Below are 19,309 nucleotides of genomic sequence, written 5' to 3' on the forward strand. Positions count from 1 at the left end.
ATGGTGCATTTAGCACCATGTAAGACATCGATCACAGGCAAGGAGGCAGCTCTCTTGTTCCTGGATCATGTTTACCGACTACACGGGATGCCCGAGTCCATAGTATCGGACTGAAATCCACGTTTTACGTCTGGGTTTTGGCGACATGTGTATGACTGCAAAGTAGCAAGCATCATATGTCGATCGCAGATCATCCCCAGACCGATGGTCAAACAGAACGTGCCAATCGGGTCGTGGCGGATGTCTTGCGCACGATAGCAGCTCCCAAAGAATGGAGCAAACAATTACCTTTGTAGAGTTCGCTATAAATAACATTGTCCACGCCAGTACGGGTGAGACACCGTTTTATATAAACGGACTGCTTCGTCCTCGGAAGCTAGTCTCGTTTGTGCGCAGCCCGAGTCTTAGTGGGGGAGGGCCCCTCACTATGCTCGGTGCGAAAGAGGGACATAGTTTCGTCAATATGACGATGACCCATGAGGGTATCTTCTCAAAGATAGAAACTTGCCCTAGTGACCCTGTCAGTTTTAGCAGTGGTTAATAAAACTACGTCCTATTAACGACGTTTCGGCGGTGTCGTAGGCGAGTTTGATGTTAAAATCGTGAGCGAGGCTCAACGCTTTGTGGATGAGCGATTAGCCATCACACGTAAAGTCCGTGACGCAATGGCAATCGCACAGGACAAGCAAAAAGAATATGCGGACCGAAATGGTCGCAAAAATAACGAACGCTTTAGAGTGGGTGAAAAGGTACTATTAAGTACTGCTACCCTACCTAAAAATGCAATTTCTGTACTACCTGGAGGTACTACGAAGTTGTTGCCGCGTTTCATTGGGCCCTTTACGGTGGTAGAAGAGGTTAAATACCTAAATTATAGGCTCATCCTTTCCCCGTATCTGAAGACGCACCCCATATTTTATGTAGGTTCGTTTGAAACGGTTTGTAGACCCGAATGAGGTCACATACCCCCATCGGTCTAAGAATACCGATGGTGACGCCGACTGTGAGTCGAGTGTCGTTTGGGTGAGGGAGACGGAGAAGGCGAAAAACTATCAGCCGACCGATGCTTCCCACCACGAACAGGACTTGGAGAGCGAGGGACAACTCGCGAGTAACGCGGATCCCTCAGCCAAGCGAGTCTTCAGGCATTCATAACCCTGACGAGCCTTCGCTTGGACATCAGAAATATCCTAGTCAGTCGCGAGACTTGACCCTCGAGATCCGCAACACGTCATTCAGCAGCGCTTAACACCTGTGACTGAACGGACGAAGGTAAGGCAGCTGCGAGTAGGTGGCACCGCTCCGTGAGGCAAAGGTATCAGATCCTCGTCCAATGGAAAGGTTACTCGAAGAGTTTTGACTCTTGGGAACCGATCGATACCCTACGTATTGATGTGCCCGGCTTGGTGACTGCCTACGAAAAGGGGCACCAGCTAATGGCTCTTCGCTAGTCTCAAATGGACTAGTAGAAGTAGCGTAGTGAGAAGAAACAGGAGGTACAGTACCGCCCATGATTTCTTTCATACGCAAGCGGGCGAAATTAATTCGCTGCGACCGCTGATTCATCGCATCAGAATGCGGATGAATGCAGCGCAGGAATTCCGCCTCATATTGGTCAGCGTTTCATTTGAAGGCAACACGACCGGGATCGGGAAAATACGCCCAACCGATTTTCCCTGAGCCCTCCATGATTTAACGACGGCATAACAATTATGTGCGTCTACAAGGGCGCGCTCTAGGAGCGACGCTCTTGGCCCGTCTAAACGAGGCCATTTAGATGGAGGGGGCATCAAAGATATGCCACTCGTCACATAGCCACGTTCTAAACGACTGGCTTGTGACACCGACTGAGCACGTTCACGTGTCGTCGGCAGAGCGTTAGGCTCCGACTCCTCTATGTCAGAATCATTATGGATTATGGTCTGAGCATAAGGCATTGTGGTTAAACCAAACGGAGAAGCGGCTGTGCCTCTATGGGCAGCGCTTTCATTAATGGTCGCTGCGCTAGCCAGCGCAGACGACGAGACAGCATCAAAAAAACTTTGCTGACTTCACGTTTGAAGCAATAAGAGAATTTTAAACGGGCAATAAGGCGCCATCATCCTACCTGATTAGCTCGTTGTTCGCATCACTACTATGAGGTGACGGCAACGGTGTCGACTTATTGTAGTCGAGGATGAGCGACGGATCAACATCCTCACTGTTAAAGTGGGATGGATCCTTAAGCCCCGTTAATGCGACAGCAGCGGTAGCTGTCGCCGTTTCGATTAAGGCATTAAACGCGGCTGGCGAATTAACGCGGCGCGTGCGCTTAGTGTGAGGTTGAGTGGGCGTCTTCGCAGACGACCCACCAACGTGGCCCCTTTTCGGTGGCATCTTTGGCGCCGTGTATGGAAACACAGGTCGCTAGAGTGATTGAGTGAACTAGCGGCGCGTAAAGCTGCTCGCAGTTCCTCGCTCCTCTTTGACGAATTTAAAAATGAAATTTTTTCCTCTAGGGGGATGGTGTAACGGGCTTAAGTTGCCCTAATGTTACACAGTACCCGTTAAGTACACTACTTAATGGTATGGTCAATTGCTTAAATAAAGTGATTCGATCCACACTTGGGTGTGGTTCACATTGCGACCCACCCTTGTGCATGTGACGCGCATAGGTGCATTACATTAGGAGGGATGACGGCTAGCGTCATCCGTTACGCGATGTATCTAGAGAGATACACTCGCAATACATTTAATGTTATCTGCAGTGATGACCTTATAATGATTGGTTAAAATAGGTACTTGTAATAAATACGATTATATATAAATCAGTCTGAAAACTATTTCCTACTTGGTAAGTGCGCACGAGGAGTCGGATCATCGTTCCGTGACAACACCTTTACCAGAGTACTTACTGCGTTAAGTGAGGTCGCTAAGACGCCCACTACAACTACCTACGGCACACGAGAGTAGGCCGTCAAACCGCTTCCCTCGCTGTGCTAGGGTGTGTGCTTAAGTAGCGCGTGTCCGCATTAAGACGTTCCCGCCTACATACTTAGCTTAATAATACATGTTTATTATGGTGGGTGCGATAACCGAATTAGCGGATGTAGCATAAAACGCGGCACTGCCGACTTGTACTGCTTCAGTACAAGTCCACTTCACACCGCTTCAGTGCGAGTGGTCCTTACGTCAGTTGACGCAAACTAGTACGTGCAGAGGAAAACTCTATTTCAAACACTTGCTTTTAGGAGGGTTAAAAGATAACTGTATTTGATATAATTAAGTTCTTCTGTTTCTATCTATATAATACTAACTTAATTATATACTAATACAAAGCATGCAATAAAGTCTTATCTGTCTCTCTCTTTGCGCGCGTCCAGTGCTGACTGGACCGCGGAGCAAGTAGATATAATGGCCTATATCTACCAATGAATAATCTTTCCGAATATTACTATGTAAAGTAATACTCTCCAAATAGTATCTACCTTTTAAATAATGTATAAATTTACAGTCTTTAAGTGTCAATTTCATGTAACGATACACCGCATTACATCACGCCTCCCTAAAACGACAGTCACTCTGACTGTCATTGGATAGAGTGGTCTCTATAAGACCACTTAATTGAAAAAGACGTTGATTTGTCAGAACTAAATTCTCAATACGATCGAATGGTTAACAAGTCCATGCGGTATGCGAATAGTGCGGCACTTCGGCTGCGGTACATGCACCCGCGCGGGCGACGCATTATTGTCTTTTGCACTATGAATGCGAGTCGGACGAAATATACGACTCGGGGAGAGCAGAACAGTCCCTGATCGTCGTCAGGTGGTTGACTATGAGCCTTCAAATGAGGGGGCTCAATCGGAGAGACGTGCTAATAGCGTTCGCTATAGCTTGTTTAGTTTCGACAATGAGGATGATTCCTCATCGCCAGCACCGTCACCCGCACTTATCTCTGTGCGTGGTAATGACGATGGCGTAAGCCATCGTAAATTTTTTTGTGTGGTCTTAAGCATCGATGGTACAGTGGCAACAACAAGCGCGATAAAATCTCGTTGAGGCAAGCCTGGAACGCATTTATTCGCAATGTCATAGACATTGGACGCCAAGCCTGACTTCAAAGGCCTAACCGCGGTTCTCGTTAAGTTTGAAAAAAGTACTCCAACCGTTGCAAGGTTTAAATTGAATCAGTTGTCTCGTGAGGCAGGACTTCCATGCCTCACGTGGGGTCATCCCTGTCCGTGTTGTGTTGAAAACACGAAACGAGTAAAAAGGGGATGTCTATTCCCTTTCTTCACCCTGGGGAAGGGCTCGCATCTCTATCGAGATGCGCAATGCGATTGACGTTTTGCAATCAATTAATACGCGCCAGGGGCGCGTGTTCTCCGATGGACCTTCTGATCCATTATATGGGTCTCGTCATACTGACAGACGAGACCATCAACGTCAACATTCAGCTGGGAACGAGGCTCCCAGCTGTCATGCGAAGGTGGATAACCGCGCCAGCTAACCACTTAACTCGTTCGCTGCCCCTTCACATCATAATGTTAAGAATACGTTCCCACAAAAAAACGTTGACCACCGTAAGAATCCACCAACGGTTGTGGTGGAGGAGGGACAATTAGATCCGATCCGTGTGTTAGAGCTAGAGTCGGAGATCGTCAAACTCGACCGCTACCTCCATGCATTGGACGAGGGTCTTGAACACGAGCGCTGTAAACGTCACTCGTTGGGGAACAGACGGTGCAGATTCACTAACGGTTTCCAACCGTTCGAAGAGTGCGTACTCAATATTGAAGTACGAACGGAATTATCACGCTCTCCGTGATGAGCTGTCGTCAGCTCATCGCGTTTCGAGGACCTTCGGACCCGACATGAGAATCTCCAGATTCAGCATGGGAATTTTGTTGGTGACCACAATAATCTTTTAGGGATTCTTGAAAAGGGTGGTCAGACCTGTCCTCGGAAGAGACCGCGTTCTGATGGTACGGGCGGAGCCGACCAACGTAAAATGTAGGATGCGTTCGCATCCTACGTGGCAATTCTATTGTGTACGCATTGCCTATGCGTTGCAGTACACGGAATGACCCAATGCGCTTGGGTAGTAATTTACAGTTACCCCCATTAGTGACTACACGCCTAGGTAAGTTTATTGTAGAGAGTAGTACTAGGTCATTTATTTTAAATGAAAGAACATTTGCTCTTCCAAGTTTGTCTGCGTTCTGTTTCTGACGGTCCACTGCGTTAGCAATGGAATCCTGTACGAAACGGATTACTGATTCTCAAGCCAGCAGAAATTCCTCTGCTAACTCATTTGTTTTGTCTTTTTCAGTGCGCTTTGTGCGCACTGCCATGAAATTTTACTCATCTTCGATGTCGATTGCTTCGTCATTCGCGTCGTTGGTAACTTCGACGCGTGATGAGCATGAGCCAGAAATGGCTTTGCTCGTGTGAGTCCACCCCCCTTAAACTGGAGGATCCCTCCAATCGGGTGGGTATGCGTGGATGGCGTACACCATTCACGAAGAACGGTGTATGCGTTGGAGACGCATGCACCGAATTGTTAATGGCAAATTTGACCATCGGTATAAACTCGCTCCAATTCGGATACAATTGGACGTAACCTCAACGTATCTCTTCGAGGACGCGATTTACGCGTTCCGACTGACCAATCTGTCTCTGAATGATTAGAAGTTGACATAGTCAGCCGTGTTCCGAGAGATCGGAACGCGGATTGCCAAAACTTCGCCGTGAACCGTGGGTCTCTATCGGAGATCAATTCACGGGGTGAACCGTGGAGTTTGAATACCGTGACGATAAAGACTTGGGCACAGCCCGAACCGTGATTGAATCTGGTACTGCAACAAGATGAACCATCGTTGAATGTGTCAACAAAAACAAGGATTCCATTGTTTTTGTGATCATCTTCGGGAAATCCGAAGACGAAGTCCATAGATACGGACTGTCAACATTCTGTCGGAAGTGGTAGAGGTTGGAGAGGTGCACGGGATGAAGGCTAGGCTTCACCCGTTGACATACCTCGCAAGCACAAATGTACTTGCTGATACGGGCGGGGCCAGTAAAAATCACGACTTACTGTGAGATAAGTCTTTCCACGTCCTCGTGACACTCAACCATGAAGCGCAAGCGTAAATCATTTTAAGTCAAGACGACAACACGTGGAGTGTCGCCGGCAACGGCTGTGTAGTACAGGAAGCCGTTGCGTGTTGTGTATCGATCGGATGACGATCGATATAAAGCCGATAAATAAAAAAATATTGGATAAATTCATTAGATGATCAGTTAAACGCAGAAGGTCTTTATCTTCTGTGTAGGCTTTCTTTATGTCATCAAACAAAGTTGATGACGAAACACTTGGAATGAGTGTTGCAACAGTGGGGTACTTTTCACTGTTGGAGTTCGCAGCCGGCTCGAAATCGGGAAGGCGTGATAACGCATCAGCGACGACATTAAGTCGTCCTGGTTTGTATTCCACGGAGACAATTATACTCCGCGAGAAAGGATAGTCACCTCGCCATTCTTTGCGAGAGGTGGGCTGTTTACGGCCGTGCGTAATGACGCATGGTCCGTATATACGATGAACGGGCCATCTCCGAGGGAATAGACCCTAACTCTAGCTAGTGTATATTCATGGCAAGGATTCCTTCGCATGCACCGGGTAATTGCGTTCAGCTGGTTGCAGCTGACGTGATTGGTAACAGACGAAGCGCTCCGCGCCCTATGTATTGTATTGCATTGACGCACAGCTGATTGCGAAATCGCTGGCGTCATAGACCGCATGGAATGGTCTTCCTTGATCTGCAATCGCCCATGTTGGCGATTGCATCAAGCTTTGCTTGATACCTTCGAAGGAACGCTGAAAATCAGCGCGTCATAACCATTTCTCGCCTTTTTTTAAAGACGAGAGAGATGAACTGACATCTCGGCATAATTGCGTGAGTACTTGTGCAAGTACGCCGCTAGCCCAAGGAGCTTTCTAAGTCCCTTGACATCGACTGGAACCGGCCAGTCGTTGATTGCCTTGATCTTTTCGGGGTCAGGGCGCACGCCGTGTTTACTAACGATGCACCCAAGAAGTGGCATTTCGCTTGCAGCGAATATCCACTTCTTGAGATTTGCGTACAACTTAAGCGTTCGCATAAGTGTAAGAACCTGACGAACGTGAGTTTTATGAACTTCCACGTCCGTCTTTCCGTCCATGGCCCGGCTATGGACGAATACATCGTCAAAATAACTGATGCGAATTCTCGCACCGGTCTCAACAGATTCGTTACGCATCTGTTAAATGTTGCAGGGGCGTTACTGTGCCCCTGTGGCATTATTAGCCATTCCAAGAGCATCCCAGTGGGAGTGCTCACTGCTGTGTACGGAACAGCCCATTCACGCATAAGGATTTAATAAAACCTATCCATCAGATCCATAGACGAAAAGATGGTAGTCTTAGACATACCATCGATGATTACGTCTATTCTAGGTATCGGCGTTTGAGCCGGTACTGTTGAGCATGCCGTTTATAGAATGCGTGCACTATCCGCCACCCTCCTGTGGCCTTTTTCACACAGAAGGTTGGAGAGCTATGTGGGGGGGTTGACTCCCTTACATGGCCCGCTTTCAATCGATCGATAAATAATTTAGCGATGGCGAGTACTTTTTCACGAGGCAGTGGCCACTGCTTCATGACACAGTACTTCGAGCCCGGTTTGAGCTCGATCTCATGTCGAGTGCCTTTATCCTTTGGAAACTCGCATGGAACTGCTACAGGGAACTTCCCTGAATTTAATTAAATCCTTGTATGAAGGATTTGTCTTAAGTGACTCCCAGGATTGACTAGTTTACCTCTCAATCCGAGTCTTCACATCAAGGATACTTTCGTCCATCGATGAGCTGCTGAGAACCCGTTCGTTCTCTGCAAAAATTACCGCTGACTGAATATCGGTTACGTATTTGTCCTCTATGACTAATACGCAGATCTGCTTGATTCTACCACTGCGCAGATCTCTCAGGAACCGCTTGGGTTCTAGGGTAAATATTTGAGTTATATCCGAAGGTAACTTCGGAGGCACATACATATCAAGAGTGTAAGCGCCTACTCTTGATCCGTCATTAACCAAGACATTCAATGTCTCGTTTTCTTCCTGGAATTTATCCACAGGCTGCCGAGGAATTAATTCCTTGGGATGCTGAATTCAGCATTAACTATTTGAGGGTTTTCTTCTCAACTACGCGAAGATTATTCCCTTAACATCTTCCGAATATGATTGCGCTATCACAGTCGGGTCCTCTACGGTCGACTCTCAACTACGGTCTAGGATCATCGTGTTGTCTTTTTTGGACAACCGGTACCTTCCTTGAATGTAGCCCGCTAGACGTACATTCATGTCTCAATTCATTCGACTTATTCGGGTGGTGGACCTTCAGCACTGCCTGTGCATTCGCACAGCCGCCGGCAGCTGACTCCACACTGTGATTAGTAATCACACTGTGATCTTGTGCAGTCGTACTAACGACCATTTCACAAGTGAGGCCATCGCATTCAGCCGTAGTGATCCACACGCTTGTGGACGCGCCAACACGTTCATCAGAAGGCCATCTGATGAACAAGTGGCAGGCATCTTTACGGATCGAGACTGCCAGTTGATTATTGGCTCATACTTTCTGAGCCAAGGTAAACCTAGGATGACATCAAGTCTGTCATCCAAATCCAGTACGATGAAAACATCATCAAGCTGTTAATCTTAACGGTAGTGAAATCTCACTACGGGTTTCATCACTATTATCGACGCGCCTGTCGTTGGAGGGATGTCGCGCTCAAGATATTTGAGCTTACGACCCTCTAGCGACTGGAGACGAATAAAGTATTCGACGCTCCACAGTCCACTAGGGCCCTAAGTGACAAATCATTTGTCACTTTCTACTTCAAGGTGATGAGGTATACCTCAGCACCAGGTGCAGAGACAAATAATGATTATGTGTCTGGAGCAACTTATGTCAAGAGATTTGCAAATTCTCTTGAGGTTGCTGAATCAGTAGGGCGATGCGCTCTTACTGACCCAACCGTTTTTTTGTGGTCCGCCTCGCTGTTGCGATTTCGCAACGACGCCGGACCCGCGACCGTTACCCTTTTAAAATTCAGTCCATAAGCGGTACTGGGCGTGGGGCACTTTCTATCATGACCGCAGTGACCTAACTTTTGACATTGATTGCATCTCTGCAATCGCTTACTGTTCGAAAGCGAGGTCCATAGGTTCTGGACCTCCAAGCTCTTGTCGTCACGGAGGACGATACGATGACAAACTAGTTTGAGCCTGTCTCAAGCTAATGTCCTCCTGTTCCGCATACACCTTGCTAATAAACTTGCATCAAAATCTTAAAAATGGATAATGCTTCTTCAAGCGTATCCAGTTTCAGCGGAACAAATGGGTCTTCACGGGACCATCCGTAAGACCTTCCATGATTACCTTAATCAACGTGTGTTCATAAATTGGATTGTTCATGGTACAATTCGTTAATAGTCGTACACGCTGGGCGTAAGCTTGAACATTACGCTTGCCTTGCTTAAATTTCAGAAGCTCTGATCGAGCTTTTAACTCAGCCCTGGGCAGCTTAAACTTCTGTTGGAGCCAGGATTGAAAATCCTCTAGCTAGCCAAATATGTACGGGTCACCAACTTGAGGCATATGCCCAAGTTTTGGCACGACCTGCCAGGTTTGACTGAGCAAATGCAACTTGCATTTGCTCGTCGACGATGTGACGAGCCCTTATGGCATCTTCCAACACGACAAACCATCGTGAGAGGGAGTCTTCTACGACCCCCTATACTTAGATATGTCAATCTTTAAGGTTTTGGGACGACGCGTGTGCGTCATCCCAGATACAGGGGTCTGTACCTCTTGCAACCTCAACAGTCCTGCCTGTTGAGAGCCTTACTGATCGAGCAAGGCTACCTTCTCCTTCGCCTCGTCAAGCTCATGTTATATGAACTTGGCGATGGCTGAATGGAGGGCAAATCTGTCCAAACCGGACAGCATGGCCAAGATGGCATCATTTTCTACGGTCGAAATCGTTCGTTCGACCGCACTCCTTTCTATGTCACTTAGAATAAGTATTTATCACGCTAAACGTGATGCGTATTTCCATTATTATTTAACATGGACATGTTAGATGATAGAACTGTGGTCCTTGGACGGACTACAAAGTGCTACCATGTGTAACGGGGCACTGCCGACTTGTACTGCTTCTGTGCGAGACGTCACTTCACGTACACTAGTACGTGCAGAAGAAGACTTTCTTTGAGATTCTTGCTGCAAAGAGGGCTAAAAGTAAACTGTATTTCATGTAATTAAGTTGTTCTTCTGTTTCTATCTATTTAATACTAACTTCATTATAAACTAATACAGAACATGTAATATATCTTATTTGTCTCTCTCTTTGGGCGCGTCCAGTGCTGACTGGACCGCGGAGCAAGTAGATGTAATGGCCTACATCGATTTATGGATAAGCTTTCCAAAAATTCCTATGTAAAGTAATATTTTCCAAATAATATCTACTTTTTTAGATAATATATTAATTAACAACCTGGTCTATGAGAGGAAAAGTACAAATATTATCTTTATTAACTTTGACTTGTTCCAATATTACCATATCCGCCAATCGTTATAAGACAAGATTGTGCGGGCCATACATAGATAGTTATTAATATAATAAAGTCAGTGGTAGATAAAAGATCGTTACGTAGGAACTTGATATATTATCACAGTTTTACGTTTTCTCTATAATAAAGCCTTAGAATTTACTCTGCGTAAGCTAAGATTTCTTAGCTACTGAGAGCCTTCCTCTGCACGTCGTGCAGAGAGAAGTACTTTTGCAATTTTACAATGTTAATCAGATGGGCAATGCTGTTGGCAATGTGGCCCAAGACGGCAACGGCACTTCAAATGACCAACTGGGGGTTTCATATCGATAGGAATGCAACCACATAATTACATCCTTGTTTTCAACCTCGAAAATTCCTTGGATTTTAGCTATGCAGACTTCGCACACTCGAGTACATCGAAGTTTATCATCTTCATGATGAAATTTTTGGTAATATGAAATTGGAACAGCATCAAAGAGGACATTCTGTACTTGCCTAATTGCAAGCCTCATCCCTTTGTCTTCATTCGGAATTCCGTACAGCGGATCGTTTACGATTGAAAAGCCCACGTGTTGTAAATGCACTCGAAGTTGATGCGTCCGACCCGTTAAAAGGAGGCATTCAACGATACTTTCGCCACCCACGGAGTCTCCACGACGACGCATTAGCGTTACACAAGGCTTGGCGTCTTCTGACTCACTCACACATCTTTTATGTCCTTGGCGTGGTGACATCAAACCGATTGGGGCTTCCACGCGCCAGTATTCTTCACGTAAACTATCAATCGTTACAAATGCTGAGCAGAACTTAGCAATGCCTGCAGAACCCATTGCCGTGACGGGAAAGTCGCCTTGAACTCGCGCTACGTAGTATTTCTGCACCAAACGCATGCCAGTTCCTTGGTTGATAGAAGGATTTGTTAGCTCAGCCGTAAGACTGCGTGCCTTTTCCGCCGATTTGGCGAGTATCAGCAGTCCTGACGTCAATCGATCCAATCGATGCACTGGATAGAGCTTTTGTGTTAAACTTTCCTTCTCTGCGGCAATCCCTTGTCTGTCATGATGCAGTATATGCGTCAGCGAATTAAATTGAAAGCTGCCGGTTGGATGCACGGGAACGCCCGAGGGTTTATTTACCACCATCAAGTCGTCTGTCTCCAAATGGATCCACGTCGTGGATAGCGACGCCAATGTCGATAACTCCATGGCAGTCTTGATCGGGAAATGAATTGCAGGCTCATGTCGATGCACGACGTGCTCAAAGAAACTTCCACGTTTCAGAATCGTGTCCAGCTTCGCCTCTTGTCCATTCACCCGAATGAGCCCCAGCTGAGCTGCTCGCGCGCAGTATTCTGACGAGAGGGTGGAAAACTCACTGGCAAAGAGATCACGCAAACTACGATCCGTCCACCGGTCTTTTGCAAAGAGCGCAAAGCGATGGACGTACGGTTCAATTCTCCGCACGACGCACGAGTGTCCAGCCACTCGATTGTCACAATTAGTCGACATGCACGGCTCAAAGTGGACAGCAGCGGAAGGCGGGACAATTCGTTGACGGTGATTTCTACTCTTCCGCCTGGAAGATGCTAAGCCCTCCAGTATTTGCAAAGACTTGCGCTCCGCTAACCATCGAGCCTTTTCCTGCTTACGGTGCTGCTTCTTGCTCTGCGGAAGAATGTCCTCCATTGTGGAATATGGAGTCGATACACAATAATTGAATACATTTTGGGCAACTCCGAGCGGCTTCGATACTTTTAAGAAATTTCGTGTCGATAAATGGGTTGCTTGTGGCTGCTCCCATTATTGGAGCGTGTGTATTTTACAGTAATTACCTAATTCTAATTTGCACACAAAAAGTGGCTAAGACATGCCACCTCGCAGTGAACCGGGCATGACCGTTTTAGTCGCTTTCTGCGCTTTTAAATAGTCAGCCGACGATAGCTAAACTATCATACTTTACAACCTCAACGTCGTATATTTTGCACATGTTTCTGAATCTCCACCGCTGACGCCTCGGAGATCCATGGCAACATCCTTCTCCAATGCATTTCGTTAAATTTATGCACTGGCACTTGTGTTACTGAAAAGTTTTTAAAGCGAAAACTTAAATTCAGTGCACTGTCAAGTGACAAAGCTGGAATAGAGCGAAAGAACTCGAGTCGGGATGCGAAATTCTCGTCTAGCGCTCTTGGAACCTGATCACTTAAGGGACCAAGACATAAAGAAGGAAATTCGTACCCTTCGACGAGATCCTCGTGTGCAATTTGGTGAAGTTGCGAGCATAGAGTATCGATGCAATCTTGCACAATAATTGTCACGTTTGGAAACGGTAGAATTCGCTGAATCTCGGATTTTTCACCAGTGTGAACAACAGCTACAATGACTTTCTTGTGCATGGCCAAAGTCAATCTAAACAACAAGCCGCTTTTTTCATTTTGGTTTGGAGGTGTATTCTTCAGCGCGTGTACTTGTTGGCTTGTTAAGAAAAGAACGGCGGTGCGCACACTAAGTAAAACATCGACATGGAGCGAATCTGTAATTGTTACGCCACAGTCGGCGCTCTTGGACGATAAAAGGATTGCATATATTTTGGAGCTGGCAAAGGTCGAGCTTACGAGAATGTTCCACTTCATTGACTGGGATAACCTTTGCGAGTGATGACAAGTTAGATCGACAGTAGACGTCACGGACCGTTTCGCAGGAACAAGAGACCTTTTACACGTCAACGTTCCATTCGAATAATGAGAATACGCAGCACTTTCTCCGTCATGAGCCATTCCCTCTTTCGTCAAATGGAATGAATCAATTGCTCTCACATCTCGTGCATTTGCCAACTGGTCATCTTTCGACAATAAAATGTTGTTGCAAACTAGTGACGTCTGTGATTTTGTTTGTTTCAAGTTTTCTTGCCGATTTTCCTCCAATGTGTTGAAAGTTTCAATGCCATTTGTTTCCATCTCGGTATGCAAAGTGTCATTAAACAACCTCTTGGTCTGATTCAACGGACAAATGGTAGGCGAATCGAGTTGAATCGTATCAGCTGGCAAGCAATTCCGTTGGTCACAAGCCGCTTGGAATTCCTCCACAACTGCTACAGCAGTTGTTGGCGTCGTCGTAGTCTTCGTTTTGGTATGCATTTTATCAAGACAAGCACGGATAATTCCATTTGATCGAAGTGCTCCCCAGTGCCTACCTAGTGGTAGTGGAGAAGTCTGTGATGCACAAAGTGATTGCGCATAAATAGCCCGCATATTGGGACTTGATTTCAATTTCTTCTTTGACGTGAGATCCCCAACGTCTTCATAAGATTTGACCGACTGTGAATACAGAAGCTGCGACGAATCGTTAATAAATGAATTGTCCGCCGCCTCTTGATCGTCTTCTCCATACTCATTATCATCGTCGTCATCATCATCATCTCCCCCTTGCACTTCAGCTGTTTCTTCAATATACGCAGCTGCTAAAGCTCGTGAAGTCTCTCGCTGCTTCTTCTTTCTCTTGAGACGCTTTTGCAATGTTCTTGACGCTTCTGGCTGTGAACACAAGTGGGAGGGAGAGTACTCATACTTGCGTTTAAGTCGCCGAAACTTTTTACGTTTCTTTTCGACCTCCGCAGAGGAAGGCGATGCTAATAAGTGACTAGGAGATGCAATATTTGCAGGTTTTGAAAGTGATGGATGGGATAGGGAAACCGTTGCTTTCTCAGGTAACGTTGACAAATCCGAAGCGCATACTGGAGCAGAAGATTTGCGGTGTAATGAGCAGTAAGCTAGAAATAAAGTATAACATTCCTTGTCGTCACTGCCTGAAACATCGACTTGATCCATGCGATAGCCAGCGAATGCGGCACAACTGACATGAAAGGCAGTCAAACATTGCTTGTGTGCGCATTGAATCTTTCCATTACCAATCTGCGAATGGCATATTGAACAATCGAGATTCTTGCGGTCTGGATCAAGTCGAGTTAATTCAGAAAGCATAAGAGAATCATCCACTCCCTGCTCGACTTGTAACTCTGGAATCCATATATAGCATTGAACGTGAACCCAGTGGTGGCATCCCGTCCGCTTGTACGCACCCCCGCGGTGTGGACAGAGCTGACATCGTGGTGGATTAGCAGCGACATCGTTGCCAGTCTTTAGAGCCACCGAGCAGACGGCACAGAACCACTCGGCATCGGGTACAGAGAGAATACCATAGCAGAATTGATGAACTCCCACGTTACATCCATCGCAAAAGAGTATTAGATCATCATCATATGATTCACGCTCAAGACACACAGCACAGCAGCCATCGTCCTTATGCTCGAAATCAACTTCCTTCTGATTTGTATGCGTAGCACCATGAATATACTCGGCTAAATACCTTTTTGACGGGGGCGTGAATTCCATTGGATTAATAGCTAGCATATCTTCAGCGTCAGAGTCTGCTCGTGTTTTGGAATTAATATTGCTTGCTTGAAGAAAACTACTTTCATTCGCAACCACAGAACTTAAATCATCGTCAACTCGTTCATGAGCTTTGTCTTCTTGAATGCCAGCTCCCACAAACTTTTTATCAGGAGAAGCTGCACGTAGCGAGACATTTAATAAATTAGATGCCATTACAGGACCATTCGACAATGATGGAAGTAATTCAAAGGATTGTAATTCGTTTTCGGTCTGTTCTTCATAATATGGCATTTCATTGGCAGCACTAACACTTTTTTGTGCACACGACACAGGTGGTAACTCTGAAAAATTCTCCTTTGTGGCTCGAGGCGTTTCGTGCTTTTTAGAACGTAGTACTTGAGCTTCTCTAGCTGGCTCTGTTGGCAAAAGCTCCATTGTTTGCGTAAAAGTCAGTGGATTGGCATCAATAGCGTTTTCATCAAATACCAGTTGTCGCGTTCGACAGGTTTGCGAAGCCGTCTCAGCTCTGTTTGAGAAATTGTGATGACTGACATTTTTAAAGGAGAGCGTCGAATCTCGAGTTGGCTTTTTCGCGCCTCTAGAAACATTAGAGTCAGGCCACTTGCTGCCAGAGGCAGTTGTTTTCGCCTCAGTCATATCGTCCTCGCTGGTCGGAACCAACAAGGATGTTGCTTTACAAGCATCTATCTTCTGCTTTTCTCCTGTAAGGGTCATTGAAGCAGTATTTTCACAGCAACCATTGCAATTTATAACGTCCTCAGTAGTAGTAGAGATATTACGGGTTATCAAGTCGGCATATTGCGGGCTAAAGTGCGTGTCAAAGGAAGAGATCGATTCTCCAATTGTATCGTATACGTTGTCCCATGTGCTTGCAAAATCGGGCTCATCGGGCGTTTTACATTGTTGCGAAGCAGAGGTCATCTCACCTTTCAGTTTCGAGTCGATTATACTCAATCTAGTGCTGTGAAACTTGGTTGTTCGAGACCTTAAAAATGCTGCATGACACTCATTTCCATGTTCCACAGAATTTGCACGATTGTTCGAGCTCGCCACCTCAGCTTCTTCTTCCTTATCAGCATTCATACTGTCATCATCATCAGATTCATCTTCCAAATTCTCGTCGACACCGTGAATGTCGCGAACTAGACGTAGCAAAATAAGCGACCGAACAGAATAACTCACTTGAGTGCTATCATTGTTTCGCACCAACGTACGCGATTGGCGCCGTAGTAGATGTGCCCGATCAGCAACAATTGGCACCAGCTTATTTCTACAGCTATTCGCGAAATTTGCCGGAAAAAACTTCAACAGCGCCACAGCTCGTTCAGCATCACTGAGCTGCCACGTATTAGGGTCAAGAATTGTCGACGACATCTTCCCACCAACTTGAGAAGCATGGAAAGTTGGTATTTTCATCTCCAGCTCTCGTAATTGCGGGTAAATGCCGGTTGGAAGCATACGCGGACACTTTGCGAAGATAAATCTACTTTTATAAGTTGTTAGCGCGCGACTAACAGTCTTCGCCGCTGATGTACTACGCATCAACTTCTTTTGCTCGTCTCCTTCGGTCACGAGGATAATTACATTGCCAACGCGTTTTCGTCCAGTTCTACCCAGTCGTTGAATCATCCGAACAGGCGACGTAAGTGCATCAAAAGAGACAATAAGATCAACTTCTCCAATATCCAGGCCTTCCTCGGCAATGCATGTGGCTACAAGGACATTAAAGTCGCCTTTTCGAAACCTACGCACAATTTCTTGCTGTACTTTTTGAGACTGCCCCTTGTTTTCTTTTGCTTTGCCGGACGCACCCTGTCCAATGAAAGGCTGCGCGTTAACAATAGGTGCAAGTGGACGCAGTAGCGCTACAATTTCCGATACGCTTGCACGAAACTGCGTAAAAACGATGGCTCGTGTGCTGGAAGCTCCTGCATCATGGCGCTGAAAGTGCTCTAACAGCACTTCACGAAGTTTCAATAGCTTTGGATGGCTCACAGTACTATATAAGCTATCACCGCTTAATGCTAAACTTGTTTCAAGCACTTGAAATGCCGAAGACTGTAGCATTTCTCTCTTGGACCACGACAATTTGCCATTCTTTCGTTCTTCCACCCAATTCAAGATTTGATCACGAAAGCTATTGAGTCCATGACCAGTCAATAAACTTTTGGCGTGTAGCAAACTCACGAGAAGCGCTAAGTCACTCTCTGCACTTCGCTTTGACGCGTACGTCGAGCTCTTTCGAAAATTCTCTCGAGCTTGCAGCACGTACCAGCTCGTCAATTTATCTGGATCGCTATTTCGAATAATCTGATTGCGAAGTAATCGTTGAATGATCGGCGTGAAGAGCTTGAGAAATTGCGCCTTGATTTTTAAAATTTGGTCGCCGAGACGACAAACAATTACCTCTTCTTGCCGTGCGTGCGTATATTTGCGTACATCCACGTCATCAGCTGATCGGCTTTCAATATGGGAGATGCGTAAATTCGTCACAACGTCTTGAATCACATCAAATTTCGCTCCAGGTGTGGCCGAAAGTGCCAAAATGCGATACTGTTGCGTTTTTGCTTCAATTTCGTGCACTACAGCGCAGTAGGCGTACTTTCCCGTAGCTCTATGAGCTTCGTCAACAATGATGCACACAAATGTTTCTGCCTTGCAAATACCTCGGCAAAGATCATTTTGCAAACTTTGAGGGGTGCAAAAGAACACGCGTCTGGAGTTCCACAGCACGCGACGCATTGTCGGAGGAACGTTTCCTTGCAATTCTGCAGTATCGGAAAGCGGAATTCCCATGATTTCATGACACGCTTTTATTTGCTGAGCCACAAGTGGCTTTGTCGGCGCCATAAACACTACCTTTCCAGTCGGAAACCAGCGGTAAAAATTGTACATGACAACTGCAGCCACTAGTGTTTTACCTAAGCCCGTAGGCAATGACACGAGCGTGTTGTGATACAATGCTTTTTCTGCAATGGCCAATTGATAGTCTCGAATAGAGTAATTTGTCGGGTACACGAAATGCTGTGCGGCATCAATATCAATCCCGGGCACGCCTTTTGAGCGTATAGAAATGTCGAGATATCTTGTTTTGGCCACTGCGTCTTCTCCTGTTGCACGCCGCGTTGTTTGCAAAAGCGAATTGTCTGGCTTGACCTCTTCTTTTGCTCGTTTTGAATAAAAAGACTTTATTGGCGACTTTAACGAAAAATGCGTTGTATTTGCTGTAGCGGATTTTGCTAATTGATCTCTTTGTGTCAAGGTGAATGATGTAGGCTTTGAGCATACACCATCATTCTTTATGGATTGTTGCTGTGGCGGTGAAGTCGTGGATTTGTCGAAAGTAATTCGAGTCTGTATAATCTTCTTGGCTGAGGTAGTGTCTTGATCCTCGTGCAACATGAATACTCGTGGTGCCTGGCATACTTGACATGTAGTTCTCGCCGCGTTGTTTTGCAGCGTACATGACTTGCAGCTCCACATATTCTTATTATAGCAAAAGGCTGATTGAGGAATGTTTGTCGTATCATTTAGACGGCTGCAAGATTTTACATAACGAGTCTCGAGTGCCTCAATCTCCGATAGCAATGCATCGTCCCAAATGTCCTCTTGCATTGCAACAAAGAGTGGCCAACACGCAGCAAATAAACCCTTTTCAACCAATCAAATGATCCTGTATTTCAGCGTCTTGCTTATTCATCATACGATGCTAGCAAAAAAGCCAATTTTGTTTTAAAAGTTCATTTCTGAATGCTGTGCTAATTTTTTTGTGAAGGGCTGTAACCAAGGGCAAACTTATGCAACTGATTTTGCTATAGGAAACAGGTATTCACAACTTGTGATTATTTCATCGACTCGCTCAGCATGGGCTGTTTGTCAAAAATTTGCGTGCTCGACAAAACTTGCTATGTTTACAGGGCGCCAAAGGCACAAACGACAATAATACGGTCGAGCTCAGAATTCACAGATAACCGCCAAGCAGAATAATTGAGCCGAAGAATTCACCAGGGCATGAAGTATTCTATACCAACTGAGGCATTCGCGGAATTTAAAGGTGATTTCTTTTGTGCATCTTGATTATCATTTTTTAATACTTGACTTTCAAGCACTAATTAAAGCAACTCATTGATGAAAGGAAATACTTCAGGCCTCGCAAAATGTTACTTCACACATGCTACCATACTTTTATTCGGGTTTGCAATTCGAGCATCCAAAATTTGCGGAAGGAATATTGTTGCACGTTGATTAATTTTAAGTACGTA

The 19,309-nt window shown here is 45.8% G+C and overlaps 2 protein-coding genes across 2 annotated transcripts; both read right to left on the minus strand.

Moving 5' to 3' along the window:
• Nucleotides 1–11,024: 11,024 nt before the first annotated feature.
• CCR75_005276 (uncharacterized protein) lies at nucleotides 11,025–12,321 on the minus strand (the record flags this gene model as incomplete). The annotated part of the gene is made up of 2 exons (XM_067963358.1): nucleotides 11,025–11,066; nucleotides 11,128–12,321. The coding sequence occupies 2 exons, from the start codon at nucleotides 12,319–12,321 to the stop codon at nucleotides 11,025–11,027; spliced, it is 1,236 nt and encodes a 411-aa protein (XP_067818078.1).
• A 278-nt stretch (nucleotides 12,322–12,599) lies between these two features.
• Nucleotides 12,600–18,662, minus strand: CCR75_005275 (uncharacterized protein; the record flags this gene model as incomplete). The annotated part of the gene is made up of 1 exon (XM_067963357.1): nucleotides 12,600–18,662. The coding sequence occupies one exon, from the start codon at nucleotides 18,660–18,662 to the stop codon at nucleotides 12,600–12,602; it is 6,063 nt and encodes a 2,020-aa protein (XP_067818079.1).
• Between the last annotated feature and the right edge of the window lie 647 nt (nucleotides 18,663–19,309).

This window comes from Bremia lactucae, linkage group LG6 (genome assembly GCF_004359215.1).
Source record: "Bremia lactucae strain SF5 linkage group LG6, whole genome shotgun sequence".
NCBI lineage: Eukaryota > Oomycota > Peronosporomycetes > Peronosporales > Peronosporaceae > Bremia > Bremia lactucae.